The sequence below is a fragment of the Esox lucius genome, chromosome 15 (genome assembly GCF_011004845.1).
Source record: "Esox lucius isolate fEsoLuc1 chromosome 15, fEsoLuc1.pri, whole genome shotgun sequence".
Classification (NCBI taxonomy): domain Eukaryota; kingdom Metazoa; phylum Chordata; class Actinopteri; order Esociformes; family Esocidae; genus Esox; species Esox lucius.
In genome coordinates, this window is record NC_047583.1 from 19,589,335 (window position 1) to 19,616,827 (window position 27,493).

Genomic DNA, 27,493 nt, shown 5'->3' on the forward strand with positions numbered 1-27,493 from the left:
AATTGCAGAGCTTCATAAAAATCTTCTATCCCTCTTCAGTTCTACATTTCCATAACAACAACTGTCACTGTACCGTTTTTGTTTCCAAATGAAGCGTTTTGGTTAATGTGGCAGTAATATATTGTGAAAATCCTGACAGTTCTGACCTTCTTTTGCTAAGGCCTACTGATATCCTTCATGACATTCTATTCAATCATGTTTTTACTAATTGTAGTGGAGCAGCCACAGTAGTCTAAAGCAGTATCTGACACCAACTAGAAAGAATAAAAAGCTTCTGTTTGACCTTTTAGATTAGATTAAAAGTAAAAAAACAAACATTTTGTCACAGTGTTGTAGGAAGTGGAGACAGACGCAGGAAATGCGGTACGGGTTTCTATAACCCAACTCAAAGCACCTCAAAAACTGACTGTGCAAGGCCAAAGTAAAGTGAGGTGAAAAGCCTCCAAAACAGAACACACAGACGAAGCCGGAACTATACCCATACCCATACCCACAGAATAGTCATACTCACTGCACGGTGACATGGAAATAATAACCAACACAGCACTGGGGAAACAGGGTCATATATATAGTGAGAATGGGGAACAGGTGTGGGCGACAGTATGGGGACAGTCCGGGGTGAAGGTGATTAGCTGGAACAGTGATGCCCAGAAGGCTGGTGACGTAGACCTCTGGAGCCGATGCAACAGAGGAGCACCGGAGGGATTCGTGACACATTTAGCAGGGTCAGAACAATATAGAAGTACGACTTCTTGCTCTACTGATCCAAGCAGTGAGAGATATGTTCCCATTTTGTCCACAAAGTTGACATCAAAATCTGAAATGACTGAAAAATTTTTGTTCTGTATTATAGCTCTTACAATGATTGTTTACAATAAATGTTTACAGTATTTCATTTTGAGAATACTTGAGTGAATTTTATAAATGTAATTTATTTTTATGATTATTAGTTACAATCATGAAGCTAAAGCTAATATCTTATAAGATAATCAATTAGTCAGACTTTAAAACCACTTACACAGAATGGATCTGTTCAAAATTCACTACACTCTTTAGCAAACCAGCAGGGTAATGTCAGAAATGTTAACAATGTGAAAGTTGTGAAAAAGTGGTTCAAATGTTCAATTTCAGGAAATGAAGACCTATTCATGGTCTGAGTTGTTGTTGTTTGACCTATAGTTCACATAAAACATGGTGCATGGTAAAATGTGAAAATTGAAGATATTGAAGGAGTCTTGTGTGGATGTCCTGTGTATACAAAACTCAGAAGGAAAATGCTTTTTTATTTTGGTCTCATCATCAGCAAATGAGAGGCATGTTCAATTAGCTTTAAATTAAACACTGGACCTATGCACTGGTGTTGACATCAACTCGTTAGCTCCACTAAAACCCTTGGGAGAGATTCGCATTTCCGCCTATTCACATGGTTAAAAGGACGTGTTTTTCCAAAAACTGCTCTCGGTTTTTCAATGGCTTATTCATGGCCAAACAATGCATTTTCTTAAACTACCAGTCTGGACCTATACACCGGACCTATACACTAGTGTTTGGATTAAGGCCTTTTCGTAGCCTATTCACTGGGCAATTTTTTTTTTTTTTTTCCAAAAACTCCTCTCGGTGTTATGTCTTGTGGATCTTTTGTTTATCAGTTCATCTGTTTGAACCAGTGTAATTGTTCTTTTTGTATGATAAAATTTTTTTGCTTGTACAGTTTTGGTTACAGACTCTCCACCTCCATTCATTCTTATTTTGAGTGTAATTAATTTGCCAAAAAAGAGAAAAAAAACACATTAAACAAAGTTGAAGATGATTTTGATGGACAGAATTTATTTTCTTCACATTTTCTATGGATACCGCGATAATATTGGGACAGTGAATTATTTTGCCCATGATAATCATGTAGTGAAAATCTAATATTGTGACAGCCCTTTTAGGAACACAAGTGAGCAAATTCCAGTTGTAGCCAGACATAACACTCCATTCACCATATTTTATTGGTGATTTGCTGATAACCTTTTTTCTATTCCCTTTGCAGGCTATGTTAGGTACTATACTTGCCAACCTGTTTTAAAAGCTAACTAGTAAATTCAACCTTGCAGTATAGCCTATAGTTCTGCTAGCGAAGTCTTTTGCGGATGGTTGTGGCTTACACATCCACTCCAATTTCCTGGAGAGTGTCCCAAATCCATCAGGCAATAGTTTTTTCTGTTATGGTAAGCTTTCTTCTCTCATCCACTGTAGTGGTCTTCCTTGATCTAACTGGCTGTTGGCGAATGCAGTAGGGAAAGTTTTTGGCATTTTTTTCCGGATGTAGCCTAACGTGTTACCCAAAGGATAGAAGTTACTCTCTATCCTTAGGACTTGTTATTCGACGTCTTCAACGCCCCCAAGATTAATTGTATTACTGGAACGCGGCCACAACGCCTCACTCAGTGTTGAAGTCGGTTTACTGCGGAGGACACAGATGTCTACCTGAGATTCGAATCGCGCTATCCAGGCAAATACACCTTTGAAAAACATTTTTTTTATATCTCGACACTGGATGAACTTCAGCACGTCAAATATGCATTCAATGTCTGTCTTTTAATAGTACAGAGGAGCTCCACATAGCAATATATTGAAAATGAATCTTCATTTTCGATTTCTTTTACTTTTTTTCACTTCACTGGTGAAAACCGATATTTTGCACATTTGCCCATCATCTTGCGACTGCACCAAATGGAGCATTACACATACAGTGTCATGCTTCGACAATGATGTCTTGCCTGCATTCCACCCCAGCACCAAACAGTTGTAAGTTCTGAAGTTGTTGGTACTTTTTGTTTTATCTTCCCTGTGACTCAGTCGAAATGAGCCTGGTTAAATAATGCTGTATAACAGACGGACATTTAAAGAATCGTTAACAGGTATTACATATATCCTACACGTTATGATGTTTTAATTTAAACATGCAGTCTAGGAATTGCGAAGCTTTTTTGCGGTAACTGAAATTGTCGACATTATTGATCCTATTGTAAGAGCTCTTCTCTCTCGCTATCTGTTAAACTGACAATTATATCATATCATTTTTATCCACATAGTGTCTGTAGATTGACAAGGTGAAGGCATTGTTTGTTCAGTTAGCAGATTATCCTTCCTAGTGTTACACGCACAAAACAAATAAAACGTCCAGCGCTATACAATACAATGTGTTATGTATTTAACAACAGGTGGCTTGTGGGGACAAGACTAACCTCCATACCTCAGGATGCCTTCGCGAACTTGGTAAACATCTCCCACATGTAGGTTACTGTTTGTAAAATAAACCAAATGCAAATGAGAATGTAGTGATGCCTGGCGTCGTTGTATAAACTGCAGTGCATCCATTACATTTCCATAAGACCTACAGGAGAGCTATAGAATAGGATTAATTAATTTAGATATTGAATTAAGTTCTAGAGTTTGTGTGTAGAGGACTGTTCTTTTTTTAATTTGCATAGTTTATTGCTGTGTTGTTAAGTTTTTTTAATTAGAATTCCCATTAGCTGTCAGCAGAAACACTTCCTGTGGTCCACATATTGTCTTGTAACCAGTTTTTCTTTATCCTTGTCTATATCTTTTCAGTTACATCTCAGATGATGAAAATCTGAGCAGACTGGAGAGGCACTCTTTTCACAACCTACCCAAATCCATCCACATGTAAGTAGGCTGGCCACCCTACTAGATTTTCTCAAGTCGTCAAAAATAATTGTTAATAGGCTATACGTCTGGAAATGGATGTACCTCAGCTTAGGTTTACACAGTGTAGCGAACACTGACACTAAAAGCTCAGATCCAGTGTTTGTTTCCAATCTATGTGGTTTGGAACTGAAAAAAGGATTAGACAAAGAAATGTAAATTACATGGTAAATCAATAGAATTAATCATTATAGGATTTTGTTGAGTCACTGAAATATCAAATCAAACTTCAAATTTAATTTAAATTGGCAACATTAATTTAAGATAAAAAAATAAAACAAGAATGAATAAATGAACATAAAACACATAGGATGACCATACCAATCACCAAGCTTAAAAGCGTTTAAAAAGCTCAACAGTGTCTGCCCCCCTACGTTGGAGTTTTCTGTCCCTATGCGTTGATTCCTATTCATTGCACCATTACAACCAATTATAATTCTGGGTACATGAACTTACTGAATTCAGGATGATTCAGGTTTTGTAGAATTATAGAGATTCAATTTGAAAGTACTGTACACACATGTATCTTTTGATTGTGTTAATTTCCGCAAACAAGAGAGGGCTAATTCATTGAGCATCTGCAAACTATGGCTCTCACTGTAATGGGCAAACCAGGAAAAAATCTGTATTAGTAAGAGGCAGGAAAAAATATTGTAATGTAAAAATGTGCATTATATTTATTTTGCTGTCTTTGTGTGTGTTTGTGTAACAGAGAAATAAGGAGTATCAGAAGCCTGTCATATATTGACCCAGAGGCTTTCAAGGATCTTCCGAACTTAAAGTACCTGTAAGTGGGGGCAGAAATCTTTCATTGTGTTAAGCCATATTATTTACTACCGGGTATGTAAGTTGACTGAGAACATAAAATATGTCATGGCTGTTTTGACTACAGATCATGCACCTGGGTCAAGTACATGTTCTTTAACATGACTTCCTATTAAAAATAAAATATTAGAAGGCTAGGTTGAAACCAATGGAATGCATGTACTTCAGATTTTTGTCACTCTTAATGTGTGAATCAGCAGTTGAAACAATAACAAACCTTGTTTCTTAAAAAGCTGAGGGATGGGGCTGGGGAAATGTTAACCACTCAGACATTCATTGACAAGAAAGAAATGAACATAATAGTGTTCATCATCTTTTGCCACTGTAGGATGTTAGTGTACATTCAGTTCGTGTGAAACAAGCCAATACTTTTTGGGTACAAAAGTAAAATATACTCACAAGGTATTTATACTTGTTTTTCAATAATCACTTGTTAAGTATAATTAATTTCAAGGCCCAAAATTGTAGATTGAAGATTCTGATTGCCTATAGACAATTCTAAAACATCAGTTTTCATCTATTGGAAAAGGGTGAATATGGATCTGATGATGATGAATAATAAAGTTGTTCAAAATCTGTGAAATCCCTCTTAGACAATTTTTTGCTTTAGCCCTGGAATACCAGTTTCACCCAGTGTTCAACCTTACCTATCCTGGACCCACATCTGTCTGTGCTGTGTCCTACTACATAAAGATGAACCGACTGGCACCCAGACATAGCCCTAAGGTAGACTGTTACATGTTCCATTGCAGGGGGATCTTCAACACTGGCCTGGTGACCTTTCCTGCCCTGGGCCAGATCCACTCTATGAGCGACGAATTCATCCTGTAAGTATACTGCTTGTTTGTACATCTGGATGTTTGTGCATACATTTCGTGCGTCAATGTTAACGATGCATTTTGGGGAACTCGTTGTTGGCCCATTCCCATTTTGGGGAGCCTGGTTATAGACAAGAATACTAACACCCTACCGCAGTGTGTCTGAATCCTGGTCCTCGGGACCCAAAGTGGTGCACATTTTTGCCCAAGCACTCACACACCAGATTTGCACCCCTTGGAGTCCTCAGGACCAGGATTGGGAAACACGTCCCTCCCGGCACTTTCAGGAGAGGATTCATTCATGTACTGCCCTCGACACAATAAGACGTAGGGCAAAAAAAACATGGAGATGATGAAAAAAACATGATGACCAAGGCACCAGCCTGGCCAGAATTGTCATCAGAAATCCCAGAAGAGGTCAGGCCTGCGTGGGCAGAACCAGGACAACTCCAAAACCAAGTGGCATTTGAGAGAGGGGGAGAACGCTGCTATAAGATGGAACGGTAAGATAAGTCACACTGTCTCCTTCCACCATGTCTTGCTACTGCAACCGATTGAGGCAATGGATACGGTCGATTGTGTCAGAGATAGGCCAGTAGTATCTCTGTCACTGTCTGATCACCATCACCATGGAGATGTTGAAGGAAAGTGCTTCGCTGGCTGTCTGATGTTCTCTGGTAGCAACTGTAGTTGATCCAGTGATTAAACGCTGTTTACAATGCGACGCTGCTGCGTTGTTGCCTGAATAAAGACAGGCCGTTGGGATTGGTTGATGAACAGTATTTCACAGACAGACTGTGTATAAATATATTCCTATCTCTTTTTCATGTCTCTCACTCTTCCAGGGAAATAGTAGACAACCTCTTCATCAAAGTCATACCTGCCAACTCATTCAATGGGATCTCAGAGACTGAAATCAACTTGTGAGGAGTGAACAGCTTTCTTTGGTTATGAGCCTAGTGTTTTCTTCTGCTGTGTATATCGTCCTATGCTTGTCATTTCAGCGTGGCCTATTTGATTATCATAGGATTGCTAACATACTAAGTAAACAACCCTACTCTTGTGAGTGAAATCACATACTGTATCAGAGTATCACTGTTATATAAAGTGGGGCAGTCAGGGCAACCTACAGTATCTAGGCATAGAATACATCTCTGGCCAGATGGCTGTGTAACAGAAGAAATTACGAAGTTGAGAAGAAGGTGGTGTATCTCTGTAACTTAAAGCAATCCTATGTGTTGTTCAACAGGAGTCTGAACAGCAATGGCCTGACGGACATCCAACCCTACGCTTTCAATGGAACCAGACTGGATGAAGTGTATGTTGATCTGTTAAAGCCTAACACTAACAAACCTCTCTTCAATCCATTTTCCAATTGCTGTAATCTTTTGATTCTGATGGCAGAAGAAAGAGTTCACCTGATTGATAACATTTTCTTTAAAGTTATTAAAACTTTAACTGAGCCTTGGAACGGTCGACACTGGGAACTAAACTACATTGCTAACTAGCATGAGGCCAAGTAACAATAGTTCAGCTGATAGAATGGGCTGAGGGATGGGGCTGGAGAAATGCCTGCTTTAATTAACATGATTGAACTGCCCTGACTGTGGACTAGCAGTAGTATTGTATTATAGTAGTACTAGTATTGTTAATTAGTACTGGATGTAATGTTACTTCAAAGTAAATGCTGCCTTGTTAGTACAGGATACTATAGCTTGTCAATAGGCTTTTCATTCAACAGGGAGGGAGGAAGGAGGAATCACATTTAAAGCAATGCCATATCAACAATTCTGTATGGTCAAACCAGGGGTTTATCCCCCTGATAAACCAACAGGACAAGGTTTTTTTTGCTTATCAGCAAGGAGCAGTGGGAGAATAGTAGGACTGAATACCATACGAAGGCCCTGATGATACTGAATACCAAACGAAGGCCCTGGTAATACTGAATACCATACGAAGGCCCTGATAATACTGAATACCATACGAAGGCCCTGATAATACTGAATACCATACGAAGGCCCTGGTAATAATGAATACCATACGAAGGCCCTGGTAATACTGAATACCATATGAAGGCCCTGGTAATACTGAATACCATACGAAGGCCCTGGTAATACTGAATACCATACGAAGGCCCTGGTAATGCTGAATACCATACGAAGGCCCTGGTAATACTGAATACCGTACGAAGGCCCTGGTAATACTGAATACCGTACGAAGGCCCTGATAATACTGAATACCGTACGAAAGCCCTGATAATACTGAATACCGTACGAAGGCCCTGATGATACTGAATACCGTACGAAGGCCCTGATGATACTGAATACCGTACGAAGGCCCTGATAATACTGAATACCGTACGAAGGCCCTGATGATACTGAATACCGTACGAAGGCCCTGATGATACTGAATACCATACGAAGGCCCTGATGATACTGAATACCATACGAAGGCTCTGATGATACTGAATACCATACGAAGGCCCTGATGATACTGAATACCATACGAAGGCCCTGATGATACTGAATACCATACGAAGGCCCTGATGATACTGAATACCATACGAAGGCCCTGATAATACTGAATACCATACGAAGGCCCTGATAATACTGAATACCGTACGAAGGCCCTGATAATACTGAATACCGTACGAAGGCCCTGATAATACTGAATACCGTACGAAGGCCCTGATAATACTGAATACCGTACGAAGGCCCTGGTAATACTGAATACCGTACGAAGGCCCTGGTAATACTGAATACCGTACGAAGGCCCTGGTAATACTGAATACCATACGAAGGCCCTGGTAATACTGAATACCATACGAAGGCCCTGGTAATAATGAATACCATACGTAAGCCCTGATAAGAGTCCCCCACTAAGCTGTATTACTCGAAGTGTGAAATATGATTCTGGACTCCTTTATTTTGCCATCAGTTGTTTCACAGGGAGTTTTATTTACTTGTATTGAAAAGGGAAAAGAAATGCTTGAGTTAACAACCTGCCTCTGATGCTGAGCTGTATGCAAAATAATTGGCCACGCAAATTGAACTTCTGATGTTTTTATTGAGTCATGACCATACTGGATTTGGTAAAGAGATATTGCCTGAAAACTGCATACTGTGACATGGCTTACAATCTGCGCCTAATGTCACTAAATACTGAAAACGCATTAAACCATCCGGATTGTTTCTGAGTAATTTGGATCCTAGATTCATCTAAATGATAGAAACATGATATAATACCTCACTGCTTAGGTGACAGATGCACCTGCCAGTTTGTTTCTATTACAGCGTGGATCTAAACAAGGCCGTCCCCACTACTGTTCTCTCTGTCTTTAGCTACTTTGTTATTTAAACAAAGCAGCTAAGAATGCTATGTCATGCTCTTTAGAAAAAAGAAAACTGCACATTCATATGAATATTGCTGGATGTGCCATTATGCATGCATTTTGGGATTGTTATGTTATATACATTTTGGAGTGACATGATTATGATCTGTACTGTCAAGACTGATGAGTGTCAGTGTTACATCCATATCAATTAATCATCATTATAATTTGACTCATGCTCTTTTAGCTAGACTCTTTTAACCAGACGGCAGAAAGTATACTTTTTTTACTGCTTTTCATATTTGTTGGATTATGGCTTTTCAGAATATTGTTATTTTGAAATGCACACCAGCCAAACTTAACCAGACAAATCCTTCAACTGTTCAGGGTCATTCTCTGCTGTAAGAGATCTCCTGGTGCCACACCCACCTGGTTCTCACCCCCGTTTTGTGTTTCGTTGTTAAGAGAAAAAGGTGACTACATCCTTTTTGTTAGTGACGGGTGGGATGCTTGACCAAATCCCTGTAAAACTATCCATGTTTTTGTCATTTACTTTTGTTATTCATCATGGGCTGATGCTACTTGTTGTAGTGTTAAGTATTCAATTTCTCTGTTTTGTTTGAGTTTTATTTATGTGAAAACCAAACAAAAAATAACTAGCTTAGCATGTCACAGACACTGTCCCTTTAGAGTCAAAAGTCTGATAGGAATTTATCACAAATTCACTCAACTTCTAATTAATAGTCATTAATAATGAGGAAACTCATCTATCATCTTGAGCACCCGCTTAATTCTCCCAAAAGGTGACCTTGGACGTTTTGCAAGAATAATAGCTATAGATGCAGACTATATTTACTCTAGGCAGATTTAGTTCATATTAAAAGGGGACATAGTGTAATTTGCAGGAGATTATGATTTGCCGCAAATCATACTGGATGAACAATAGAAATGGTTAAACTCTTCTGGAAATTATTTATTATTACTGCAAATTTGAAGCAGCCACTACTGGGCTGCTTCAAATCCTATGTGTTGTTCAACAGGAGTCTGACAATCATATCTACACTGCGACTCAAAGCTGGAGAGAGTTGCTTCATTCAGCAAAGATAACTGTCAAAAATTCTAGGATGAAAGCAAATGCCAATGCAAGTAATTAGAATGTCAATTCAAAATAATTTAAAAAGTACAGTTAAGGTGAAAGTTTAGGGTTGGTTAATATAGGGAGAAACTTATATTTACATACCTCGCTGAATATTTCCAAATATTTGGCCAATTTGTGAGAGCAAAGTTCTGTCAACTGGAGGCTTATTGAACATTAGCCAAGCCGCATCCAAAACAAAATGTAGGACTTTACTGCTGGTAAATTCCCACATCCCACATGAAGGTATGAAGGCAGCATCTGAGTGGAAATTTGAGAGGCCCAGCACAATTGTGAGAACAGTCAATGCCAGGAATAGTTTGAATGCTGAATTGTGAATGACATCTAATTTCCCCCACTGTACAAAATCCTGACCGCAACCCTGATTACAGGCATCAAAGAGCAGCAAACGGTTACATCCAGCCCCTCACTGACTGTCTTCCATTCTGGTTCCTCTCTTTTCCTCATTCTGCTCTCTACAGGTTCCTGAATAAGAACTTGGCTCTGGTACGTTTAGATGAGAGGACATTTTTTGGCGTGATCAGCGGGCCAAGTCTTTTGTGAGTGAAAGGCTTTTACTCTTCAAGTACCACTTCATGAATAAATTACACACGTAAAAAAAACGCAACCATGTCAAAGTTCACCCTTTTAATAGCCTTTTCAATAAACTCGTCAAAACATGTTTTTCATTCAGCAAAAGTGCCGAAAATAACATGATTTTGTCACGGTAGTTGGGTATTGTTGTGAGCTGGGAAAGTGCATTCCACCGCCCTCTCCTCCTCCCTCTCAGAGACATTTCTGAGTCCAGAGTGAGCTCCTTACCCACCATGGGACTGGAGGCCGTTGAAAAACTGAGGGCTAAAAACACTTGGTCCCTCAAGAAACTACCTCCACTGAGGGCCTTCCAGCATCTACAGAGCGCTGAGCTCACCTACCCTAGTCATTGCTGTGGGCTGAGCAAACTGAAGAGGAAAAGAGGGTAAGAAGGGGAAAGATACCCCAAAAACAGCTTGTCTCCATTTGTTTTATCCTCCTCAAATATTGATGCGGTACATATTCTTTGATCTTAGAAGTCAGTGTATGTCGTGTATTCCAAAAGTGTAGGGCCTAACTCCATTCCTCTCTAATTCTGCTCATCAACTGGTTCTGATGAGAAGTGAATCGCCGGCTCAGTCACCATTACAGAGCCTTAAACAGAGATACTTCAGGAATTAATGACTTAAACCTTTCCCTTTTTCTGTTTCATGTTTACACCTTTTATGTTTCAGATACAAGATATAGTTTCCCATTACAAAATGTTGCTTTTTGTGGCTCTTTATCCTGAATTGATTGAGTTTCACAGTGAATCCATGCATAAACAGTACTGCACAGGTGCTGGTCATATAATTAGAATATCATCAAAAAGTTGATTTGTTTCAGTAATTCCACTCAAAAGGTGAAACTTGTATAATGTATACATTCATTACACACAGACTGATATATTTCAAGTGTTTATTTCTTTTAATTGTGATGATTATAAGTGACAACTAATGAAAACCCAGTATCTCAGAAAATTTGAATATTGTGAAAAAGTTCAATTTTGAAGACACCTGGTGCCACACTTTAATCAGCTAATTAATGTCTCTCGGTCTAGTTCTGTAGGCAACACAATCATGGGGAAGACTGCTGACTTGACAGATGTCCAAAAGACAACCATTGACACCTTGCACAAGGAGGGCAAGACACAAAAGGTCATTGCTAAAGAGGCTGGCTGTTCACAGAGCTCTGTGTCCAAGCACATTAATAGAGAGGCGAAGGGAAGGAAAAGATGTGGTAGTAAAAAGTGTACAAGCAACAGGGATAACCGCACCCTGGAGAAATTGTGAAACAAAACCCATTCAAAAATGTGGGGGAGATTCACAAAGAGTGGACTGCAGCTGGAGTCAGTGCTTCAAGACATGGGTTTCAGCTGTTACATTCCTTGTGTCAAGCCACTCTTGAACAAGACACAGCATCAGAAGCGTCTCGCCTGGGCTAAAGACAAAAAGGACTGGACTGCTGCTGAGTTATGTTTTCTGATGAAAGTAAATTTTGCATTTCCTTTGGAAATCAAGGTCCCAGAGTCTGGAGGAAGAGAGGAGAGGCACAGAATCCACGTTGCTTGAAGTCCAGTGTAAAGTTTCCACAGTCCGTGATGGTTTGGGGTGCTATGTCAAATGCTGGTGTTGGTCCATTGTATTTTCTGAGGTCCAAGGTCAACGCAGCTGTCTACCAGGAAGTTTCCTGCTGCTGACCAATTTTATTGAGATGCAGATTTCATTTTCCAACAGGACTTGGCACCTGTACACAGTGCCAAAGTTACCAGTACCTGGTTTAAGGACCATGGTATCCCTGTTCTTAATTGGCCAGCAAACTGACCTGACCTTAACCCTATAGAAAATCTATGGGGTATTGTGAAGAGGAAGATGCGATACGCCAGACCCAACAATGCAGAAGAGCTGAAGGCCACTTTCAGAGCAACCTGGGCTCTCATAACACCTGAGCAGTGCCACAGACTGATTGACTCAATGCCACGCCGCATTGCTGCAGTAATGCAGGCAAAAGGAGCCCCAACTAAGTATTGAGTGCTGTACATACTTTTCATGTTCATACTTTTCAGTTGGCCAACATTTCAAAAACATTATTTTTTTGTATTGGTCTTAAGTAATATTCAAATTTTCTGAGATACTGAATTTGGGATTTTCATTAGTTGTCAGTTATAATCATCACAATTAAAAGAAATAAACATTTGAAATATATCAGTCTGTGTGTAATGAATGAATATAATATACAAGTTTCACTTTTTGAATGGAATTACTGAAATAAATAAACTTTTTGATGATATTCTAATTATATGACCAGCACCTGTATATTTGGTGATCAGCATGTTTACAGTGCACAGTAATTGTTGGCTGAGTGAAGGCACTTCTTTAACCTATTAGCTTCTTCCTCTGCGTCCATGCTCACGTGGATGCATTCAATATTGTAGACACGTCGAGTCGGTCATCTGCAACCTGACCCGCTCTGCCAGACGTCAGCGATCCAAGAGGTCTTCTGGGACCACCCATGAGGCCTACGAGTGGCTCAGCCCCTCCCCCCTTGACTCCGACGCCACCGGCAGCAGGTTCTACCCCCGTGACAACCAGTACTACTCCGATAGTTACAGTTGTTCCCCATCAGGCAAGTGCTTTAGTGATGCCCTTTACATAGTGTTCCCCACGGAAGGCCCAGAAGAAGGTTTCGACTACACCCTGTGTGACGATGACCTGGAGGACCAGAGTGTTCCCTGCACCCCTCTACCTGACGCTTTCAACCCCTGCGAAGATGTGATGAGCCTGGGGTTCCTGCGGGTGTCTGTCTGGCTGGTCAGCCTTTTAGCAGTCCTAGCTAACCTCCTGGTCCTATTCATCATGCTGACCAGTCATTTCAAACTGACCATTACTCGCTTCCTCCTGTGCAATCTGGCCTTGGCGGACTTCTGCATGGGCACCTACCTTCTGCTCATCGCATCCGTGGACCTCCATACGCGCTCCCAGTACCACCTCTACGCCATCGACTGGCAGACTGGCACCGGGTGTCAACTGGCTGGGGCGCTCACAGTGTTCGCCTGCGAGCTGTCAGTGTACACGCTGACCGCCATTACTCTCCAGCGCTGGCATGCCATCACGGTTGCTATGAGGCCCGAAAGGAAATTGCGACTACGCCACGTGGCCGTGCTAATGCTAGGCGGTTGGTTGCTGTGCTTGGTGCTAGCCATACTACCACTAGCTGGTGTTAGCAGCTACCAAAGGGTTAGCATCTGTCTGCCCATGGACACAGACTCGACCGCCGCAACAGTCTACGTGGTAACCCTGCTGGTGCTGAATATACTGGCATTTGTGGTGGTGTGCATGTGCTATGTGCACATCTATTGCATGGTGCACAACCCGCAGCACCTTTCCAGCCAAGGGGACGCCAGCATGGCGAAGCGCATGGCTGTGCTCATCTTCACCAACTTCCTGTGTCTGGGTCCCATCTCCTTCTTTGGCCTTTCCGCTGTGCTGCACCGCCCACTCATCACCGTCACCGACTCCAAGGTTCTCCATGTCACCCCTCTCTTTATCTAAATATCACCTCTTCATCATCTTCACCCGTCCTCATCATCTTCATGCATCCTCCGATTATCTTCATGATCTTGAGGCACTTTTCACCTCTCCTTCCTTCTATCCTCTCATCGTCCTGATTTTCATTTACTTATTTTTCCTCGTCATCTATCCTCTAATAATCATTGTGATAATTTTCATTCACCTACTCATTTTTCTTATTCTCTACCGTTGTCCAATTATCTTTATTCACTGACTCATCTTATTGGTCCATATCTTCCTCCAGGTACTTCTGGTGTTGTTTTACCCGTTGAACTCATGTGCCAACCCATTCCTGTATGGCATCCTGACGCGGGCCTTCCACGGTGATGTCTTGATGCTGCTGAGTCGCGTGGGTCTTTGTCAACGCCAGGCCCAGCTCTACCGAGGAGCACAGGCCATGATGAGCAGCACCGCTGGGGGAAGGAAGAGCCAAGGGTTCTCAAGTCCTGGAATTCCACAGAGGCAGAGAGTGTAGAGACACCAAGGAGAAGCTTGTCTAACATGAGGGACCCATGGAGTTTTCAAGCTCTAGTATGTATTACATCTGTAGCAAAGATAGGTTGCATTCATAGATTTCAGCTCTGGAAAATATTAAGAGACCACTGCACCTTTTTCTTTCCTTTCCAAAAAAGTTGAAAAGTAAAGCTTTTGAGTTAGGAACAGAAGCGTTCAGTTTGCAGTGGTCTCTTAATTTTAACCCTTCTGGTCCTCACTCAAAACCTTAATTTTTGACTTTTTTGGAAAGGAAAGAAAAAGGTGCAGTGGTCTCTTAATTCTTTCCGGAGCTGTATATTCATACACTAGTTAAACTGGGTTCCATAATCTTTCATGAAGACCACCATGTATTCGGTCAGAATAAAGTCTGAATCTGTGGTGAACAACCCAGTTTGGGAATGTTGGAATTGATGTTGGAAATATGAAATCGCTTTTTAATTTATTTCTTGCAAGTTTTTATCATCTGAAGTGATCTGGTGTGTATTGTAATGATCAGTTGGTCATTAGTGAGATCGTGGTTTTTGCCTGTATATACAGTCTACTCAAGATGTATTGGCAACCTATGAAACTGGGAAAGGTTTATGCAAAAATTTAACACAATTAGTCATATTTTGGCTTCAACCTGACGGGGTAGCCATATACATTTATTTCAACACAATAATTTCTTAAACCAAAAAACATTTTAATGGGTAGAAGGATATAGGTTTCAAAATGATTGGCACCCCTAAACTAAATATTTTTCCTCTGGAATGGGTAACAGCACTGAGACTGTTCCGGTAAGGTCTGACGAGGTTGGTGCACATTTTTGGAGGGATGTTAGACCACTCCATGTGGCACATTTCAAGACCCTTGATAGTCTTCAATTAAGACTACAGATAATGTGATGGCCATTGTAAAACCCTAATTTTGTGGTCTTGCAACCATTTCTGTGTTGATAATGACATTAATTTCGATCAATGCCATCAATCTTGACAAGAACCCCTGAGCCACTAGTCACAAACAGCCCCAAAGAATCAATGATCCACCACCATATTTTAGAGTGAATGTCAGAGTCTTTTCCTTGTATACAGTCAAGTTTTGTCGCCAAACACGCAAATGATGTGCGTGGCCAAAAAAAGTTTTTAATTTTTGTCTCATCTCACCACAACACGAATCAAGTTGTAGTTCCAATAACGCAATAAAGTTGAGGGTTGGTTTGGGCACAGTAATTCCCTTGAGTTACTTGACCGCTCTAAATTCCACGCATCAGGATGTTTAATTTCTACATTGAAGTCGTCTCCACAAATTGTATTGAAGCCTATTCATTTGGCAGCATGTTTGGTTGTTTTTGATACCTTAAACATAACTCGTTCATCTGAAAGAAGCTCCTGTAAGTGAATAGGTGATTTGCAATGTAAAACTTTTGTTACTTAGTGCTTCGATCTTTAGATCCAAATGTGTCCACAACTCTGTCCACAACTCTGTGCCGCCATAATATTTGGTTTGTGTAGTGCTCATCCATGTATATAAAACAACAACAATTCCAGAAGTTTTATTTCCCAGACTGTGCTAATTGGTATTTTTCAACTGTTTATGTATTTTTTATAATCTTTATCAGATCTTAGTGATGTTACGCTTGATACCAAGGCTAAGAGGCATGTGTTGAGTACATAAAGCCAGTTTCCCCCAAGGCATCGCTTTTAGGCCTGCATCTTTTTAAGAGAAGCACATTATTGATGACAGACAAGGCCCATGTGAGAGGTTTGCTTTGAGATTCGGTTGTAGATTTATCGAAGCAAAACTCAGGTTATGTCAAGGGTTGTCATTGGTTGTTGAAGTTGGTTGATGCAAAATTACAAAAGCAACCTCAGTCCCTGATTAAAGATCCCCAATCAAACTCCACATAAATGGTCTCCCAAATTAAATGCATAGAATTTCATAACAATGCCACTTTGCTCCAGAGTGCCAAAACTCAATAAAATGCATTGAGAGATAATAGTGTTGAAATAAAAATGTCAGCTGGGTCAGCTCTTATTAAATAGGGTAGTGGTTAGAGACGCTGACCTGTGAACAATAAGTCCTGCATTTGATTCTCATCACAGTCAAAACAATTTATGCATAGGATCTGTTCAGGATGGATCAAAGATTTGCTGGCTACAACCTTCAGTAGCTATGTTGTAGTAAGCTTAAAATAAAAGTGTTTACTGCAACTATTTCTGGTGGATTTTTTAAGTTTGCATCCGTGCATGTTTTGGGGGGTAATATAGGCTAGATGAAAACCCCTTGGGCAGTAAAATAGTAGGGGTTTCCGTGATTCTCACATCTATTCACTTGACGAAAGAGTTATCGTCACCTATATTGATAGTTGTTGTACCAGTGTCATTCACAAATGAAAGAAAAACTAATGTTATTATGTCATGAATTTTAATAGCTTTGGCAGTGTATAGGTCTGCTTCACTCCCGCTAGCAATTGCTCAATTCTGATGACTATTCCAAGTAGTAAGTTAGTAGATACTAGTTAAAACAGCCAGTGGCAAAAGTTTAACATTTGTGGTGGAGGTAAGCTTAATAAGAAATATTTTTGAAAAATTGGCATGATGTTAATGTGTGATAGAACGATCTAATGTCAAGATGCTATACAGTCACTGGGTAAACATATAGCACAGTGTTGTAGTGGTTAAGGACACCTCTCATGTGGGACAACAGGGTTCAAGTCCAGTGAAGGTAAAAAGAAAAAGTATTACTTTTAATTGCGGGCCGGCTGAAGGCTTGCCAGGTTCCTTTGCTGGTTTGCATTCACTTTTGATAATTTTCTTTGAAGAATGCCCACTCTTCTTGAGTTAAGTACAGATAAGTACAAAATCAATAGTCGAGAAAAATATATTTAATTTTGTTTGAAGTACCAACATTTTTATCAAATATACCTCTTAACCCGTCTTAAGTACTCCACTTGGATCTGTCAAAAGAACAGATCTTATCAATTTATTATTGCCGCTAAAGATTTAAACAGTTGAAATGTACATAACACAAAGCCATGTTACTGAACAGGATGATCCCATCTCCCAAAATGCATATTTTTTAGCACAACCCAACCATTTAATCAAAATGTCATGAAGAAGAAAATGTTACATTGTCAGATTACATGATTTGTTATCATCATGACTGTACAAGCATAATGTTTACCCCTAAGAAGTTCACTTTTTTAACCATTGAAATGTACTGGGCTTGTAAAAAAATGTAAAATAATAATAGCTTTTCAACATAGATATCTCAGTGTTTTTAAAATAATTCAAATATTCTGTTGTTTATAATTGTTCAGACTAGTTTTCCAACCAGATCTGTACATAACCTGCTGTAAAAATGCATTTCGTTTTTTTCTCTATGAAAAACTATTATAAACTGAACTATTTTCTATAATTCCACTCAATTTGCTGTGTAAATTTTTTGAAAGATTGTTCCAAAACTTATTTAGCCTCTAGAATAAATTCATCTAACACAGAAATTCCTATTAACAGTAGATTTGCATTATTTTTATTGTGCTTTCAAGTGTAAAATTCCCTCTGCTAACAGACTACATATTCTTCAAGTTTTCTAAGGAGTCTTTTTTGCACCCATTGTGCCAACTAAAAGACAACAATATTCTACTGTAATGAGCTAGAATTTACATCTGTAAACCTTTAGACAGTGTCCATTGCAGCATATATTTTCTGTTCATACAGTATCTTGTTCACATTGAGTTAATATTAGTAGTACGCACATTGTACAAATATAGAAAAATAAAAATGCAAACTATCACCAAGCAACATCACTGTCCTTAAAGAATGCTTAGTAGTATTCATTAGATTGCAAAGTACAGCCAAACTAAAGTTTGTTGTTGTTGTTAGGTGTATTACTTTGCATGATGGACAATAAATGTTATGACAGTTAACTCATGTGTAGACAACCATTTGATCTGACAGGACCAAGATACATACCGGTAAGGCCTTTTGAAATAACTTGAGACTTTGCAAGAGAAAACCAGAGGGCACATATTCTTACCCCACTCCTGACTGACTGAACATAAGTGTATTCAGAAGAATACTAAACAGTGCAAAACTCTTGTCACACTGAAAATAAAACCTGCAGAAAATGCATAGAACCAGTTGGTATTAAAGTACACTTGTGGCTATACTGTTCGCTACATACTTCAGTACAATACTTTTTTCTAGTGATGTCATAGTTGTCTTGTCTCATGTAAGATAGACTCATTACATATGCAGGAGCACTTCCAGGAATCTACCCAATTGTGGTACTCAACTAAACATACATTTTGTTAATCAAACACTAGCTTTGAAATTCTGTAAATGGCTATAGAACAGAACAGTCACAGATCAGTGACAACAGTTGGCCATTAATACTGTAAAATATTTCTAGTTAGCGCCAGCTTTGATGGCCATTTACTTTGGTTAAATGGCCATCATTCTAACTGCACCGAATTCTCTAGTTTTGACAGCTGGCAGTAGTGTGGCATACTACTGTGTAACATTTGGCAACATGCAGTTACATTGTCACATATTGTAAGAGCATGTTATCTAGCGATTTGACAAACCTTAGAGTGTAGGAAATCCACTCTACAGCCTCAATAACTTCAATTACTCTAATCCTGTGCAAGTTCTTCAGCCATCTCAAGTCCCTGGTTTAAATGTCTGGCTTTGCAACATCTTAAAACAAATCCCCAAAGTACTCAAAATGTCTCTCGACTCTCACAGACAATCATATCAGTTTTACACAATACATTTGTAACTGAACGTTCTGTTACATTGTTGTGTTGTATACCAAAATGAAAAGGCCGCCAGGTTAGGTTAATCCATTAGCAATACAAAATGAATTGTTGTCCCTCAGTAACACCATGCTGGCCAAATCTATTCTCTCTTCTGACTGTTCTATACTTTTCAATGATACTTCCCTTAAATACCTTAAATAACTGTCAGCATTTTCATTCATTTCTACATTTACTTCGATCATTTGTATTCATTTCCACATTGTACCACATGTTTGTCTTTTTATTCTTTGAATAACTTATGTTCCTCTATATCAAAATATTTTTATATATTCTCCTTCATGACCAAGTGTTTTCAATTGATTCAATGGCAGTTTTTACTTTCAGGGGTCAGTTTCTGACAATCATAATTTGTGGCACATAAGTACATGACAGTGAGCTCATTCTGCACCAGCGTTACCTCTCAGGCCCTGTTAATGGCTCAAAATTATACGCATGAACCCAAAGCCCCTTGCAAGCATTTAGCAGTTCTAACAGTTTGGATCCGCTTACTGGCGGTAAGAACGAATGATAACAAGCCAAACATTGAAATACTGTTATTTAAGGTAAAGCAATACTCAAAATGGTTATTGATAGTAAAATATGATTTCATGCCCAGCACAAGTCTGAAACCTGTCTGTCTAGTTTATATCCAGGTATCAAACCGTTATGGCCAGTATGTGACCAAACGAGTCCTTGGCCCACCATCTTCCTGTCCAGTTCTTCAAAGTGCAAAAAGTGACATTTCTCCCCTCCCTTGTAAAAAAAAAGCAGTAATTTTCTCCCTTCCCTCCATCCAGTCTTTCTGTTTATGTGTTCACTGCTGTGAACAATCTCCAGGCATCTCTGGTTCCAGTGTAGGGCTGCTGCTCTCTGAAACACCATCTGCCTTCAGTTCTATTGGCACCTGGGGGGGGGGACAGGAGGAATAATATGGTCAAGCAGGAAAACACAAGGTCAAATTTTAACGACAGGTTGCTGATATTGCTCTTTAATTCTTTTTATGGTGTTCCTACCAATTCACGATTATGGTCCTGCCTCAGTACAACAACTCCCCAGCAGGTGTGGGGAGTCCAAGTTCGAGACGTGCCCTCCGATGCACATCTCGTCAAGCTGTTCTGTTTGGTTTCACGCTGCTTGCTTCCCAGCCCAACAACCACATTCATGCACGCAGGTGCCTGACCAACCACAAGGGGATGCTAGGGTGTGATGAGACAAGGCAGCCCTGTTCAATATCCACCCCTGGCGGTAAGGAGCCAATTCAAGTCAACCTCTCTTGGATCCCAAGGCACTGTTGCAAACAGGAGTTAAACAATCGGCCCGACTGAGTCATATTCACACAAGTGGTGTGAGGTTTATAAAACTATATTTTTTGCCTTGCTTAAGAGCAGACATGATATTTGTTTTGTAACCTTGTCATCTCAGGATTCAGTTAATGGCCCAAAGATGTAATCACAAGAAGACTAACAGCTGTCCTATAAGGGTTGTTGAGAATCGAGAAAGGAGACATTTCCATTCTTTGTAACTAATGGGGCAGTGCACTTGTGTTGTATAAAAATGCTAGTTAGCAGGCCTTAAGTAAGTTAGCAGTCCCTCTCTCCGGCTAAAAACTAAGGAAAGAAAAGTGGGAGAACGGTAAGAGAAGAGAGAGGAAAGGTAGAAGAAAGGGAAGGAGTGACTAGCAAGTGGACCCCAGTAAGAAAGTTATTGTTGTCTCTAGCCACAAGGTGGTGATCATAGCCCATACAGTAAGTTGGATGATGTGAGAGTCCATTATTTAGATATTTCTTCGATAGAAACTTAGTGACATTAGTAAATCACTACATATATGAAACTTGATGCTCTTGCAGATTCCTTTTTTATTAAAAATGTGTTCAGTTTCTGCTCTTTGACATTGTGTGAACTTATGATCCTGGTTTACACCATTTCTTTGTTATACAATTTCAGTGTTATTGAAACCAGGTTGCTTTCTATGACAACATCCATAAAAAGTATATTTCCACTGCAGCTTACTTTTACAGAGGCCTACGTATGCACAGCCAATCAAAGAAAGTCCCATAACAGAAGTTGGAAAGGCTAAAATGTACTGTGCCTGCAGAAAGTATTCAGACTACTTCAACTTCATGATTTTACTGTGTTATAGAGTTAATTGATTAAATACAAATGTTTGCCATCAATCTACACATCATACCCTCCATAATGATAAACCAAAATATGTTTATATTTAAAAAATCTAAAGGTACTTAAGTATTCAGAATCTTTATTTGGTGCTTTGTGTAAGCTCAACTTTTTCAGTATCCATCAACTTCACCAATTTGGCATACCTGCTTTTGGTCCATTTCCCCCATTCTTCCTAGTAGATCCTCTCAAGCTTGTTAGATTGGATGGGGAGTGTCAGTGAACTGTGACTTTCAGGTATCCCCATAAATGTTCAATAGGGTTCAGGCTTTGGCTGGGCCACTAAAAAATATTCACAAACTTGTCCCGAAGCCACTCCAAGGTCTTCTTAGTTGTGTGCTTTGAGTGTTTTTCATGCTGAAAGATTAATCTTTGCCCCAGTCAGAGGTCCTATGTGCTCTAGATCAGGGTTTTCTTGAAGGACCTCATCCCAGTTTGCTCCATTCATCCATCCTGAGCAGTCTCCCAGTATTTGCCGCTGAGAAGCATCCCCATTGCACGATGTTCCCACCACCATGCTTCACCAGAGTATAAGCCTGGTGTTGAGTGTTATTTTGTCTGTTTGCCAGATGTTGCATTTTGGGGCTAATTGTGTGATTTTGGTTTCATCAACTCTATATTTTCCCCTCATGCTTCAGAAGGTATGTCATATGTTTTTTTTTATTCAGAAGGGGCAGTCTAGTGACTCTTCCACCGAGGCCTGATTGTTGTAGTACTCCATCCACGGCTCTGCCGCAATACATCATATCTAAGAACGGCTCTTAGCTGTGGTATATTGGCCATTTAACACGTCCCATTGTGCTTTATTGTTTAAATACTGTATATCACTGTATACAGAAGTCTCCTATTGCTAAGTCTGATTTAAGATGTGGACACCCCATTGAGGAATGTGTCAAGTGTGCACCCTCTCAACCACACCTTTTCTTTTATTTGCAGAACATTTGGACTACATACTCAGAGATGACTAAAGGACACAAGGAATTAGAATAAACAAAGAGGCTAAATTAAGTTAAGTCCACATGCAGATGTTACAAACAGTACCGAACCCACAGATAAGCATGTACCAGTAATATTCTCACATTTAAGCAAGATATCCAGCTTTAAGATCAATTGGAGTGAGTAAGACACTGTGACAAAGACAGAATTGCATCCTTCCCTTTCAAGTGGTCTCCAGAAAGAATAAAATATCTTACATTAATGCTTAAAGCCAAAATAGATTAAATCACTCTTTAACAAGGCCATTTTAATTTAAAAAAGCTATGATTCCGAAAGATGGAAGGACTTCCCCCTCCACTTAATTGAAGGATTTTCCCACTTGTATTCAATACTCTCCAAAATACGTAATAATCTGACGAGAAAAACAACATTTTACCAGTCCAGGAGACAGTAGTGGCTAGAGTGTAGAAAATAACAATCTTTCACACTGTTTCTGCTTGCAAGTGTTACATTTTTTTAATGAAAATCTTCATCAGGCATTTGATCTTTCCCGTCTCTGTAAAAACCTTTTGACAAGAGGGAGGTTAAGGCTGGACTATATAAGCAGAGGATAGTGTTGTCGGTCATAGCACCGGGCTACCATCTGGCCACCTGGATAAGCAGGTCGATCAAGGGACTACATTGGCAGATAACATGCTGTGAGCTGGATACAGATAGATCCCTGTGTTGGACTGGGTGATCGTTACCAGCTGTCACCTCAAACTTGATAAGCCTGAAGCTCTCCATTTAATGAGAATTAACCTGGGACCCTGCAGTAGACTTTACAATACATTTTAGATTGCTCATTTGTAGGAAATATTGTCTTAAAATTGTTCTGAGTGGATGGTTAGAGGGCTACAACAGTAATAACAACTAGAAGATTTATTTCCTTGATTACATTGACTCACTAACACATAATCGCTCAAATGTTATGTTTACCTGATGTCAGTCCCTATTCAATAAACATATATGAAATTACTGAATAACTGTTTTTGTAAGGAGTTGAGGTACTGTATAGAAAAATATGACTGTTTAAATTTCTGAAAATGTATGAGAGCATTTGTTGTTTTTAGAGGTCAATTATCAGGAATATTTATTTGAAGTTGATAAAATAGTTTGTGAAAATTAACATATTTCTAAATAAGATTGTCAAGTAAAAAGTGAGACACTTTAAACATGGGCTAGTGCCCTCTAGAATTATTGGCAGCCTAGGTAAGTATGGACAAAACAGGCAGTAATTGTCATTGTTGGTTATCAGTTTGATCTTACACAATAAAAACCTAAATTTTAAGAGTGAAAATCATTAAAAGAAAAAAATCTTAATGAAGATATTGGCACAGTACTTTATCACCCTCCGAATAACGTTCCCTTTGCCTTTAGAAGTAAAAGAACCACAGAATTTTTCATAGGCAGCACTGCCCCAACTTTATGCTGTATAGTGGAAAGTTGCAAGAACAGCCAACAAAATAATGTAACCTGCTTTGCCACAAACAATGGTATGTGGTCAAGTCGTACCTCACTTTGTACTTAGCTATTGTTAAGTTAGTATTTTTTTGGGGAAAGGGGTGTCAACAAGCTACAGCAAGATATATATTAAATAAGCTATTGTAAATATATTAATTACATTTGCAATAAAATGCATGCAGATTTAACTATATTTGTTAGTCTTATTTAACATTTTATTGAATTCCCATTCCAAGGATGTTATATTTATTGATATTGTATAATATGACAAAAATGTAAAATCTTACTGCCAATGATTTTCGTATAAAATAATTATTTCTTGATGACTATATAATTTTTCTTTGAACATTTACACTCAATTAAAGAAGTTACATTCATATAAAATTTTCACAAGCTAATAAACACATTTCTTTTTTTCACTGCCTTTTCACCAAGGGGGCCAATAATTCTGGAGGGCACCGTAAACAATTCAAATGGATTCAGGTCTGGGCATTGGCTAGGCCATTCCAAAATCTTCTTCTGGTGAAGCCATGCTTTTGTGGATTTGGATGTGTGCTTTGGGTCGTTGTCATGCTGAAAGGTGAACTTCCTCTTCATCTTCAGCTTTCTAACAGACGCCTGAAGGATTTGTGCCAAAATTGCCTGGTATTTGGAACTGTTCATAATTCCCTCCCCCCCGACTAAGGTCCCAGTTCCAGCTGAAGAAAAACAGCCCCAAAGCATGATGCTGCCACCACCATGCTTCACTGTGTGTATGGTGTTCTTTGGGTGATGTGCAGTGTTGTTTTTCCATCTTGCCACCCTACCCCATAGCCCATTCATATGAAGAATACAGGATATTGTGGTCACATGTAGCACACAGACAGTACTTTTTATATCCACTGTAATTACATTTATCATCATCATCATCATCGTATTTTGGACCAGGATGAGGCTACCTGTCTGCTGTATGTTCTTGTTCCTGCACTGAGGATTCATCACAGTTTTTAGAATTAATCTGCAGATAATTGCAGAAAGATCACAAATAAATGAGTAAATTACACCCAATAAATGCCACCGACGCAATTCTGTAGGGTACACTTAACGATTCACACACTATAGCATTGCCAATCCACACATATCCAAGGAAGTTCACATTAAATATTTGCTTAAATTTTCCCAATGACGTACCATGGACATTAAATGATTTATGTAGGATACACAAGACTGTATTTAACAAGTAAACACTGTTTGTCACAAATCAAATCTCTGTAGCATCTAAACTTTGACCAATCACTGAGCATGGCAAACAAAACGGGTACAGGGATGCAGGACAGAGCACATAATTAAACTAATAGTGCTTCACTGTCAATTACAGTCAGTCATGGCTCAACTTAGATCGCTAGAAGATGTATACGGTAAATTCTAGTGGGAGGATGTGACCATGTCATCAGTGGTTTAGCTTCAGGAAAACACTCAAGGGGGCCTCAGTTAGTTGTTGTGTTGATCTACAGTGGCTATGCTGACTACAATTCAGCCTTAGTGGGAGGGCGAGTGGTTACTCATCTTTCCTAATGACACGTTTGGACGGCTTGTTCATGCACACATACGCGCAAGTGCACGCACATGCACACTCACACGCATACACTCACTCCCGCAGCGGACCAGAAGGACAGCCCACATGTGGGTGGGTGTTATTTTACCTTATCAGCCCATTCACAAACAGCCAGAACTGCCCCATTAAGGAAATAATACAAATAAAAACACCTGGTCTCCTCTTACCTGGTAAGAGTAGTGTGATTTATAAGTGATCCACTTCTTAACTTGGGCCCGGTCCTCCACAGAGAGGGAGCGGACGGTAGCTTTAGAGGCAGAGGCGGCAGGCATGTCGAACTCTACCTCCAGGTAGTTCTGCAGAGAGTCTGGCACCTCCCGGTCCGAACCCAGCTCCAGACGACAGAAGAAGGTGTGAGGGTGGCCCAATGCTGACAGGGGAACAGACAAGCACTCATTAAAGATTATAATGATCTAGTAGTCAACTGAAACACACGGTCCAATCAAAATGTAACTTTTAACCTAACCCCTACAGTGCAGGGAAGTGCAAATTCAGGCGCACTGGGACCAATAAGGGGTTAACTGTCGGATAAGGGGTTAACAGTATGCACAGACACACACAGACAGACAGAGATGCACAGACACACACAGACACACAGAGATGCACAGACACACAAACACACACACACACACACACACACATAGAGACAGAGACACACAAACACACAGACAGACAGACAGACAGACAGAGATGCACAGACACACACACACACACACACACAGAGACAGACAGACAGACAGACAGACAGACAGACAGACAGAGAGAGACGCACAAACAAACACACGCACACAGCAAAAAAACAAAAAAAAACAAAGGAGTAACTCTGGCACCCAAGACTTTTTTTAATTACTAGGACTGGGAAATAATAATAATTGATTAACCCAAATACAGGATAGACCTTGGACGAAGCTGGATAATCCCTTTTATCAAGACAATTATCAAAAAGGCCATGGCTACATTGAACGGGATTGTGGACAGGATCAACTGAAGACACAATCCATTGGGACATGAATAAAACATCTCATTAAAAGTTCAGACATTTACACAATCAAATGAATGGATACTTGGGTCAAAATCTTCCACTGGTACAGTAAGTCTAATTAACTTTTGTTCCACATAAGACCAATACTTTGCAACTTAAAAGTATTGTGGATGTGGTGCAAATAAAATGTAGCAAATACCTAAATTCCTTTTCATTACAAATTGTAACAAAACAAAATGTGAGGGGGTATAAAGGTCCTTGAGGGGATGAATACGTATGAAAAAGAAAGGAAAAAAATAAGTTAAAAGCAAGACAGACAAAAATGTCACAAACAAAGAGCAGAGAAAGACAAAATGGAGGGTCACAGTTAAGAAGAGACGAGTAGGAGGGAGAAGCAGAGCTGAAGAAAGAGGGCAAAAGCAAGGGACAAGGGAATGAAAGGTGAAATAGAAAGAAGAGAAAGGGTTTAGAGTAGGAGGGAAGAGGGAAAAAGAGGTCCACAAAATGGGGGGGGGGGGGGGGGGTGCAGCCATGTGTCAGGGCCTGTGTATTTACAATAGAAGCCTGTGGCCGGTTGGTTTGTGAGGTAATGCATGGTGACAGCCAGGGCTTTGTCTGGCCAATCGGCACTCAGGACAGGCAGCCATGCTGACGGGCTGCCGAAAGGCCTGGAGGGGGACCACATTCTGACAGAGACATGCTAATACTGGACTGAAGCCAGGGAGAACATACACACAGGCCAACTCATATAGAGAGAACTAACACACAACAACACTGTCAGGGTAAGGACTACCCCACTGCCTGGGGTAAGGACTATTGACAGTGTGTGCACAGTGTAATGACAACAGTAACAGATCAATGTTCATCTTGTCTTACTGCTGGGTGAAATAGACACCGTGTCCTGTCCCCCTTTGCACTGTGAAATACCAACCATTTCCACTCACACAGACTGTCCACATCATAACGGATTGTGTGACTTAAATGAGAATATAAGGCTGTCAAGCAGTTTACATGGCGCAACATTCACACAGTTGAATTTGCAGATGGCAGTGATATTGTT

At 39.8% G+C, this 27,493-nt stretch overlaps 2 protein-coding genes across 5 annotated transcripts in view; one reads left to right on the forward strand and one right to left on the reverse strand.

The window, feature by feature from the left end:
* Positions 1-2,450: 2,450 nt before the first annotated feature.
* Positions 2,451-14,548, forward strand: LOC105015439 (thyrotropin receptor). Of its 2 annotated transcripts, XM_010878602.3 has the most exons (11): positions 2,451-2,793; positions 3,210-3,281; positions 3,604-3,678; positions 4,430-4,504; positions 5,295-5,369; positions 6,206-6,283; positions 6,610-6,678; positions 10,309-10,386; positions 10,617-10,805; positions 12,834-13,920; positions 14,213-14,548. In XM_010878602.3, exons 1-11 carry the CDS (start codon positions 2,624-2,626, stop codon positions 14,441-14,443), a joined length of 2,199 nt encoding a protein of 732 aa, XP_010876904.2. In that variant the 5' UTR covers positions 2,451-2,623; the 3' UTR covers positions 14,444-14,548. The 2 variants fall into 2 exon arrangements, with proteins under 2 accessions (XP_010876904.2, XP_010876907.2); XM_010878605.4 differs by lacking the exons at positions 2,451-2,793; positions 3,210-3,281; positions 3,604-3,678; positions 4,430-4,504; positions 5,295-5,369 and adding an exon at positions 5,689-5,863.
* A 2,760-nt stretch (positions 14,549-17,308) lies between these two features.
* ston2 (stonin 2) overlaps positions 17,309-27,493 on the reverse strand; it is a 31,676-nt gene continuing 21,491 nt past the window's right edge. For all 3 annotated transcript variants that reach the window (XM_010878600.5, XM_034297357.1, XM_010878601.5), the window contains 2 exons: positions 25,619-25,821; positions 17,309-20,147 (listed from right to left, as the gene is read on the reverse strand). In XM_010878600.5, coding sequence (XP_010876902.2) covers positions 20,058-20,147; positions 25,619-25,821 — 293 coding nt within the window. In that variant the 3' untranslated portion in view covers positions 17,309-20,057. The remainder of the gene's footprint in view (positions 20,148-25,618; positions 25,822-27,493) is intronic.

Excerpts from the sequence above, each read along its gene's own strand:
- LOC105015439 (XM_010878602.3), top strand. The coding sequence starts at position 2,624 with ATGAATCTTCATTTTCGATTTCTTTTACTTTTTTTCACTTCACTGGTG. Across the intron at positions 6,679-10,308 it reads GGAACCAGACTGGATGAAGT|GTTCCTGAATAAGAACTTGG; the intron begins GTATGTTGATCT and ends TGCTCTCTACAG. Across the intron at positions 10,806-12,833 it reads AAACTGAAGAGGAAAAGAGG|ACACGTCGAGTCGGTCATCT; the intron begins GTAAGAAGGGGA and ends TCAATATTGTAG.